Source organism: Hippocampus bargibanti, linkage group LG13 (genome assembly GCF_051943395.1).
Source record: "Hippocampus bargibanti isolate YZ-2025 linkage group LG13, ASM5194339v1, whole genome shotgun sequence".
NCBI classification, from domain to species: Eukaryota; Metazoa; Chordata; class Actinopteri; order Syngnathiformes; family Syngnathidae; genus Hippocampus; species Hippocampus bargibanti.
In genome coordinates, this window is record NC_142746.1 from 17119056 (window position 1) to 17129517 (window position 10462).

General features: G+C 40.5%; 1 protein-coding gene across 3 annotated transcripts in view; it reads left to right on the forward strand.

Moving 5' to 3' along the window:
• ate1 (arginyltransferase 1) overlaps positions 1-3925 on the forward strand; it is a 30663-nt gene extending 26738 nt beyond the window's left edge. For all 3 annotated transcript variants that reach the window (XM_089012424.1, XM_089012425.1, XM_089012427.1), the window contains one exon: positions 1952-3925. In XM_089012424.1, the coding sequence (XP_088868550.1) occupies positions 1952-2130 (179 nt within the window). In that variant the 3' untranslated portion in view covers positions 2131-3925. The remainder of the gene's footprint in view (positions 1-1951) is intronic.
• The last annotated feature ends 6537 nt before the right edge of the window (positions 3926-10462 follow it).

The window sequence follows — 10462 nt, forward strand, 5'->3', positions numbered from 1 at the left end:
GACATGTTGGCCTTTTATTTGCTTTCATACCCAAAATAAAATTGAATTTTCAACAAGAGGTTAAAGGAAGTGGTCACATCCAAAGAAGTCGCCCATGGTGTGCCTTTGACCAACATCCGGTGGTCAAAGGCACAAGATGAATGAAAGAAGTAAGAAGTGTGGCTACATGTCAAGGCCTCAAACTCCATCCCTGACCTCACTCGATCCTGGATCCTCAGCCCTCCTTTTCCACCCGACCCTTGAACTCAGATGCTTAAGTAACATCAACTCAAAGCCAGTTTGTCACTGAACGTCCGGTAGATAGATGGAAAAAAGGCATTGGAAGATGCTGTCTGGAGTTACTCAAACTGAGTGTGGTGCATCAATAAGGGGACAAGTGAGCATAGAAGCGAAAGGAAGTTGTTTATGTTCTTAGCGGATGTTTGGGTCGCTGCAAGTCAAAGGAGGCAAATGGCCGTATGTCTCCACTCTGAGTTCTGCTTTGTACAAAAGTGGAGGTTAATAGACTATCTTAAAGATGTGCAGGAGGACACACCATGAGGGTCTGTGTAATGTTCACAGAAAATAATCTGCACAAAAGGACAGTGATACTTAACACTGGTGTCATGCACACACCAGAGGAGTAACTTGAAGTCGCTCGTGACTCTGATCATGAATTTAGAGGCAATTTAGCTGGTGAATTCTATGAGACTTTGAATTTTTAAATGCTGCACATTTTTTACCTTTGCTGCACATTTTTTACCTTTTAAAATTTAAACTGCTGATTTTTGTTAAAGGAAATTTTGCATCAAATGGTTCTGGAATACTCATGATGCGAACATGACATCTGTCTGCGAAACCTGCGAAATTTACTGGAGACTGCTGACCTTAATGTTGGTGCCTTCCAGTTGTATATGTCTTACCACGGTCCCAAGAAAATCACATAAATGGCTCAAGGAAACAAAGAAAGGAGTTCAAGATGTTTATTTGGCCATCAAATTTTGACTCAAATGAAAATGCGGTGGACTGTTGGGGATACATAATGGCAATGGAATGTTTAACCCAAGACCAACAGTGGAATCAATGACTGCAAAAACTGCAAATTCACATGAACTGTGGTTACTCTGATGGAAGTTTGGAACCCCTGGAATGTGATTTTTAAAATGAGAACCAGGGCCAGTGGTGTTACATCAACATTTATAGATACTGTATAAACAGGCAACTTTTTACTTTTCCAACAGTATTGTGAAATCGGTTTCTGAAGGTTTATTTGTGAACCTATTGCAAGGTGTGTGCCGTAATTAGTATTGGAACAATGATTTGCAAAAATGTGTGGGTCATTTGAATGGGTAGATAAATCTAATCAGCAATCTTATTGGCAAGACCATGAGCCAATTTTTGCATTTCTTCTGTATTGTAGAGTGCAAAGTATCATGCGCATAGTTCCGTCGTTTTCCTGCTTTCTGTGACTCCTTCCTCTTCTCACTGACGTCTGCTTTGGGTACTTTGGCTCAGCGTTTCTATCCAGGAGGTGACGATTTTAATATCAAAGGGAAGATCAGCATTTTCCTCCCTTTTTCCAACCACCTCTCCAGAGGAGCACTCTTTGCAATGTATGCACATTTGAGAATCACTGTGTTTTCATAGGCCTAATAGATGCTGGCAGTGCTTGAGACATGACCTAATGAGATGCTGAGTTTGACAAGCCAGCAGTGAGCAAGGCCATATAAACACGGCACGCTAACTAGCCTGCTCATGCAATTCCATGACTTCAAGTTTAGGTCAGGTGTAGTTAGTGTTGTCTGAACCTAAATTACTTTCTGCTCCCTCAACTGCTTCTCGGAATAATGAAGCAACTTTCGCAAGTCACTCAGTGGTAAGTCACAGGAAGGGAAAAGGAGGCGGGTTTGTGTTGCACTGCATTTTCTTCTGGAGTTCCTTAACATACACATCTGTATGTCTTTGTTTACAGGAGATGCTCGGGTCTTGAAAGACGTGGGCAGAGCTCTGGTGCTGCACAAACGGACGGTCATGCCCTATGCGGTCTATTCCCGCAAACAGAAAGGCTCTCGTGATGAGACGGAAGTCAGAGAATATGCTAGTTTGGTCGGTCAAAATTGTGCTGAAAGAATGTTGCTTTACCGCGCCTAATTCTGATGAATCACACCACTTGAGGCATTGAAAAGCCACCTCCAAGCAACAGTGTCACTTAAACATAATTTCAACCAAGCAGTACAATCAAGTTTCAGTACAGTACAGATACTTTTGCCACGTTTGGTAAACAATTGCCATGTTTTTTTTCCCCTAGCAGCCTGCCATAGTTCCTAACCACAGTACTACACTACTGATGACATGGCACTAGGTGGACTGCTTTGCCATGATTGAAACTAGGGTCCCAGATTTTAAGGCAACTGTTGAACCTAATTGTTCTTTCCCCCAATTTAACCTGGCTCCTTTATCAAATGCTCTCTTACACAGCAGTATTAATACCAACACGAGTCAGTTCTGAATTGCTCGAATCCTCTGCTGGTTTATGACATGAAATCATGATGCCGCCATTTCTTGGAGTCACAGCATTGTGTAACCTTTTACATTTGAATGGTGGTTTTAACAAGTTTGACACATATGATGCTTCTGCCAAAATGGAATCATCAAAGTGTATTTTCGAATTGTAAGTTAACATGTTGACTTCACAACCTCATTGGAAAGGCAAGCCAGACCAGGTATTGAGTACCAGTCAGCTGCTGAACCAAACCACTTGCAAGATGAACTATATTGGACTGTTTGGTGGTAATGTAGGTTTATGGGCTTTTACTATTTGTCAGTGAGATCTGTGCCAGCTGTCCATGTATTGTCGTTTTTTTTTTTTTTAATATGCATACACTTGATGTGTGACCCTCTGACCTCACCTGGATCAGTCCCTTAAATGTACTTTTGATTCTGTGTATGCTTAAAGGACAACCGACACCACTTTTTTGTTTCCTAACTGACATCAGAAAAACGTTTTATAGCATCTAAAATACCCAAAACATGCAGGATGATATTTTTAGTCAAATGCAAAACACCAATAAAAATTACTTAGTGTAAAAACTACTTCAAATTGAAACCGGAAGTGGCCAGTATCAGAAGTTCCCGCCACCTTGTTCGTGGCGTCACGCCAAGACGTCTTGCCTTGCTCGACTATCAAAACAACGGCTTCGGAACGGAAAGCATAAATGTTTGCAATCGATTAAAGAAGTCCTCCCGTATCAATTCGAGCCATCAGGACTCCAATGTAGCGTCCCAGAAAATGCACAAGATGGCGCCCAAGCTCCGTTGGAAATGGGCTGATTTTTCTGCTGGGAATTTGTGTCAACCAGTATCAAATAGTAGTGTTGGTGCAACACACAACGATTCACCATCGCGTTACATTTATGTGTTTTCCTTCTAATTTTGCCATCAACACGGATCATCACGAAGTTTTCAGACCAAACAAAGTACCCAAAATGCATTGCGTGTCGCTTTCTCGGTCAGGGGCGTTCCAGATGTGACGTCACGTCAGGCATCGTCATCAACTCGAAAACAAGACTTCCTGAATATTCAGCGTGAGTCTTAAAATGTAAAGTATAGCTTTATGCCGTGGAATCTTTGTAAAATACGCTCGGTAGAAGTCATTTGAAGTGATTTTACAAATTATGGACACAACTTGTCCGGGGGCGTCGGTTGTCCTTTAAGTTATGTTGAAAATAGACACGTGCAAGCTCACAACTATTAGAACGCTTCCATTTATTGTCACTGATGGAGCAACTGACTTTTAATTGTCTTTCACCATTTAAAGTACCTTTATCCTTTTAAAGCCAGACCTCTGTATTTATGTTCATAAACATCTGTGCTTTTATGTTCATAAATATCTGTTCTTTTCTTTTAATATCAGCTCTTATGTTCACCAAATAAAGGATTGCCTCAAGTATTGCCTCATAAACTATTATTTTTTTTTAGCCAAAACTTGCTATACAGCTGTCTTATCTGTGCTTTCTGAGGAATGAGCACTATGAAGAACTCTAAAAAAACGAGCAAAGGGAATGTTGGTGTGAGGTAAGGGGTGGAGTGGAAGATTTATGTTTTTCTTTCGCTGACAGCTCTGCACAAGTTCAAACTCGTCTGCTGACTTCAACCAAACCCAAGAACACTGTTGACAGTCAGTCTTCACCACCATAACGTCCTCTTTAAACTCAACCAAGTAAGAATACATCTATGCCCTTAGCAATTAGAACTGATGGACAGGCTTTTCCTCCAGGATTGCAGCAACGGTGTGAATGTGTGTCCCATCACTGGACAGGACAGGATTTTTCTTTCACTGAAACCCAATCATAACCCAAGACCTTAATCTGGGTTCACTTATGCTTTAGTCCTTCCTGAACTGGAGTCTCACCAAGATTGTCAGGTTTCATGAGGCAACATAGAAATACACACACACTTGGCACTGTCATGAAAAGTTAGTCTTGGTGGAGGCCACGTAGCATATTCAGCGTTAATTCCTTGGCCTACCTCCTGTCAAAATAAGTGACTTGGATGGCTGAGCTGGTTTATTGTGAGTTCATGATGTTGCATGACACAGCATAGCAGACCTTGGACATGACTGGGATATAATTGCCTCACTAAGTTTGAAGTCTGGATTGACCTTTTGGAAAATAAACTAGGGAAAAAGTGAAGTATCTCCCCGCAATGACATTTCAAGCTGCAAATGGGTGTACTTTTAATGTGAAAGGAGCAGGTGTGAACAAAAACAGGAGTTAACCAGAAGTTAAAATCTCAGAAATGAAGAGGAGATGACCAAACTATTTGTCCATATTTTGCACACAAAAAAAGCATTCTACTTTCTCACTGAGATATACAAACACTGCGGTGATGGATTGGGTGATCATCATATTCCTCGCGTCAGAGGGAGCTTCAACCATGCATGAAGCTTCCTCTCTCTTTGTAGATACAGAGTGTAGTAGGCCGTGACATGTTTTGAGCTTCATTCGTTCTCTCCATAACATGCGCTCTGTATTTCACCATTGGAACAGAAAGAACCCCCTAGTCCCACCCTCCTCCCCCATAATTTTGGTAAAATAAATCATTGTGTACTTGTGCCTCAATGTGTGGGCTCCTTGTTTAGTTTCTCCCCTTACAGCTAAGTTATTTTGTTCACGTTTCTACGTCTATGTATGTTTAAACTGTACATCTGTTGTATGCTCCATTGTGATTCCGACGTGTATTATTGCCTCCCCCAACCAGCGGAAGCTCCCAAGCCAGCGGAAGTGCCGGGGTCCTTTTGTGAACTGGGCCACCCTGGATTAAGCATATCTCACTCTAAATGCCCAGTCTTTCTTTTGGGGATTATTAAAGAGGTCCAGGGGGGGGGCGGTGAGGGAACCCTCTTGTGTCGGACCTCTGTCACCCGCATTCAACACACTGTCACCAGACAGCTCTTGGGGAGACAATTGTATTTGTGGAGACAATCATGAGGACGATTTTGTCATGGGCCACTTGGTATGTGGTCGAAATATAAGCGTCAAGTAGTTGTGTTTGGGATTAAATAAAGTATTAACCTTACAATGCCATTCGTATCATATTTGATACACGCGTTTCTGAGACCTCTATCTCACCAGCATGATGAATGTTTTCATTAAAAAAAATCCCTTTGTATGTGATAAAGTGTCCTTGAGAGTGTAGAAAGGCACTTAGAAAATAAATGTATTATTATTATTATTATTATTATTATTATTATCTGATACATGTACAGGAGTCTAACAGATTTTTCTGTTTTTGCTGATTATTAAAAACATTTATAAAGCGTACTTTTAAAAAACAACAATACAGTTCTTGTTTATGAGCTTGTGAACATATGTTCACGTTTGACTTTTGACGTATCATATTCAACACTGTAAAACCCAATAAGTTAAAAGTACTCAAATTTTTTATGGCAACTGATTACGTCAAAATTTTTGAGTACAGTTTACTCAAAAGTTTTGAGTAACCTGTACAGGTTACTCAAAACAGGTTACAGGTTACTCAAAACTTTTGAGTAAACTGTACTCAAAAATTTTGACGTAATCAGTTGCCATAAAAAATGTGAGTACTTTCAACTTGTTGGGTTTTACAGTGAAAGACTGTCCACAAAAATGCTATCTATTAGCTATATAGCTATCTAGCTGGCTATCTATTAGCTAGCTAGCTCGCTTTCTATCTTTTTGAGTTACTTCCTGGTTGAGTGGATGCTGGCGCGTGTGGGTGCCACTGCTCACCCACAGAAAAACTGATCCTGTGACTGTAAAGTGACCTTGAGAGTTTTGAAAGGCGCTTATAAATGAAAGTTATTATTATTATTATTATTATTATTATTGCCCTCTGATGCATGATCATGCCTCTACCGGAAGCTCAAGTCGTGTTTTGGTCATTTCCAATACGGTTGCTCCCAGTGTATCATGCTTTTGGCTTTTTCAGAAAAATGCTAATTTTTGGGAAGTTGCGTTGAGAATAACATGAAAATACTCCGCCATTTTTAAAGATAAGTGTTTTCCTTATTGAAACAATGCATATTTGTTAACTCATTGTGTATATTACAATTATATTGTGTTAAAATGTCTGTCAAATTTGATACTCCAGTTACAAAATAGGCGAGGGACACCCTGAACCGGTTGCCAGCCTATCCCAGGGCCCGGATAGATTTTAGTAATTGTTGACTCTGGGGGATAAATGGGGTATCAAGATGTGCTGGACAATGTGGCTTTCTATATGACTTCTATGTCTGTCAAGTTGCAGAAAAAAAAGTTGCCAAAAGCGGCCATTGTATTAAAGGTGATACAAAAAGTATTGCATAAACAACATGATTTTGGTGGATTTTGATATAAGAGTTAATTAACATTTTCTGGCTATTCTTTGATGGATCAGATCTTTAAGGGTTAATTTAGAAGAAGTTTAGATATGTAATACTCATTGGTGAATTCTGTCTTGGTGAATTGTTCAATATACAAGTGCACAACTCCAATAAGTAAAAGCCATATTTCTCTACGGGGTTTACTTTTTGCGTTGAACTTCTTAAATAATGTCATTTGTCAATTTAACCCTTGGATGTTTTGAGATCTGTACATCTTTGAATACAAACAGTATCATAACATCAAATGTCAATCTCCCAATCTTTGTGGAAGTGCATCAGAGTGTAGATATTCTACATGACAGCACCCCCTCTCTTCTAATACGTCCCAAAACTAATAGAGACAGGCCAACTTTTGCAAGGTCAATGTTATTTATCACCCTCAACTTCTTTGTGCTCCACTCGCTCCCAAACTCATAAACGTCTCTCCTTGTCTTCATTGTCTTTTTCCTCTCTGGATCAGGCCCGTGCATCTTATTCTCTCAATGGCAGTCATACATATTGGCAGTGACATTAGAATACTAATGGGTCTGTGTGAATAGTCAAATCTTTAGGCAGTGGTGGGAGCTGACCAACTAGCCTCCTCTCATGTGTGTTGTCTTCTCCGGGGATTTTAAATCTTCTTTCACTCCCTCTCTCCCTGCTGTTTTTCCTGACCTAAATCTCATTTATCTCCCAGCGAGGAAACTGCCCTCGTGTGTTTTAGTTGAAGCCGCTGACAAAACAGGTGGAGGTTGGAGTCGTTCTCTCTTTGGCACAGCGCATGAAAGCCATGGCGCAGTCAATATTTGCAGAGCTTTAAATCGTCACCCCTTTGAATGCTGTTCTTGTTGAGGGGAGTTCTTGGCATGATGGGAACTTGGACTGTGGAGGAAGACTGAAAATGGGTGTCTAATTAAGATGATAAAACTCGTAATATTTATGGCCTCACAAAGCTGACGCAACCCCAATGGTGTGAATGACGTCATTGCAGGAAAAACTCACACGGCGGAAAGTTAATTCATTTATTTTTTTTCCCCTTAAAGGACAACCGACGTCTCCGGACAAGTTGTGTCCATAATTTGTAAAATGGCTTTAAATGACTTCTACTGAGCGTATTTTAATAAGATTCCACCGCATATAGCTATATTTTACGCTTTAAGACTCGCGCTGAATATTCAGAAAGTCTTTTTTTTGATTTGGTGAGGAGTCCGTACGTGACGTCACGAAAGGAACGCCCCTGACCGAAAAAAAAATGACGCATTGTGGCAGTCCTTCCATCACGTCAATGTATTTTGCTGTACTTGTTTGCTCTGGGGACCTCGTGTTGCACCCAAAAGCCACCAGAAGAGGGCGTCAAAGCTCCATATAAGGAATTTATCAGCCTGTGGAAACGGAGGTGGTCACAGGAGGTCGCCATTTTGTGCCTCTTTTTCGGTGAGACATTTCCCCTCAATGTTGCCTCAAAATGGCACGGAATAAATTATTTAATCGATTGCAAACATGTATGCTTTCCTCTTCAGAACTATTTGAATCATATTCATGACAGAAAGCATATTTTCCGAATTTGAAGCCATTGTTTTGATTCTCCAGCAATGCAAGACGTCTTGGCATCACATCATGCACTGGGGGCGGGACTGAAAATGCCCAATTCGCAGATCTTTTTTTTTTGCAGATTTTGGACACTTTAAGTCATTTTTATTGGTGTTTTGCATTTGAATAAAAATATCATACTGCGTGTTTTGGGTATTTTAGATGCTATAAAACGTTTTTCCTGATGTCAGTTAAGAAACAAAAAAGTGACGTCGGTTGTCTTCTAATCTTGCTCTCTTGCCCTTGAGAGGTAAATATTCATACCACAAAAAGTAAAATATTTTAACCAAATTCACTACAGGAGTGAGGACTTTGAATGTACCCATTCAGAAACCTCACTCCTGCTGTTATTTCAGTTTGTCATGTTATGTTAACTGCTCTGCTGAAGGCGGCGTGGGCGCCCGCAGTGGCTCCTCCCTTTCCTGTGGTTGAGAAGAAAGATATTTAATCTGTGCTGTATGTTGCATGTAGTGCACATTTGACAATAAAGTTGACTTGAACTTGAACCAAAGAAAGACAAGGTGGACCAGAAAGCCATTTGTGCAGAATCGACAGACCCTTACTCTGGTCACCATTCAAGGCCGTAGCAAAGCAAGTTGTGGTTTGAAGGAATTTCTTGGAAATGGCCTAAAAACCACAAAACCCTATTTTGGACTGATGCCTTTGCTGAATGCTCAAAAATCAGTGGGTTTCGAATGGCAATAAGAGAAGAAAAAATGAAAGGCAGATTCTGTTTATATGATTTTTTGAGGGGTTAAAAGTAAGGAAAAGAGGGAAAAATGAAGAATGAGGAGAAATAAACATCTTCGGACTGCCTGGCCTCTTGTTTCATTTGGCCAATTGAGGCTCATGGCTATTACAGCCCAGTCATTACTCAGGAATCTGGAGTTGGGAAAATAAAACCTCTCTTTCTGTACCACTTTCCTGCACCTCTTTTACAATGGCTACACTATTTCCCACATTGCCTGTTTTACTTACTTTCTTAGTATACTTTGTCTTTTTGCCCACAGACAGTTTTATAGCCTCTTCTACTCCTAGTGTATGTATGTGCTGCAGTGTCAGACAAAGTCCGTGTATTTGAATTGATGAATCAGATGACTCAGGTTGGTGTTGAAAAGCCACTTGGACATCAGAATCAGAAAACTTTTATTCGTCCCACAATGGGGAAATTTGCAATCCACAGCAGCCATTTAAAAGGGATGGGGTTGGGGTGGGGGTGAAAGGATAGAAAACAAGATATTCTAAGCATAACAAAATAAAAATGTCAATTGTATACTGTGCAAATGTAAATGTGCAAAACCGTTCCATAAATCACATCACATTCAATGGTAAGACAAACAGGACGAAAATCTGTTGTGGAAAAACGTAGTTGAAACATTCCTGTTTTAGTTCAGTTCGTGGAATTATCCCTTTATCATTTGCCGGCTAATGGCTATCTACGCTAGCTAATAGCTATCTATTCGCTGGCTAATGGTTATCTATTTGCTGGCTAATGGCTATCTGTTTGCTGGCTATTGGCTATCTATTTGCTAGCTATTAGCCATTTATTCACTAGCTGTTGGCTATCTATTCGCTAGCTAATGGCTATTCGCTGGCTGATGGCTATCTATTCGCTGGCTATTAGCTATCTATTCGCTAGATATTGGCTATCTATTCGCTGGCTCATAGCTTTCTACTCGCTAGCTATTGGCTATCTATTCGCTAGCTAATGGCTATCTATTCGCTGGCTGCTGGCTATCTATTCGCTGGCTAATGGCTATCTATTCATGAGCTAATGGCTATCTATTCGCTGGCTACTGGCTATTTGCTGGCTAATGGCCTTCTGTTTGCTGGCTATTCGCTATCTGTTTGCTAGCTATTAGCTATCTATTCACTAGCTATTGGCTATGTATTCGCTAGGTAATGACTATCTATATGCTGGCTGATGGCTATTCGCTGGCTAATGGCTATTCGCTGGCTAATTGCTATCTATTTTCTAGCTAATGGCTATCTATTCGCTGGCTAATGGCTATC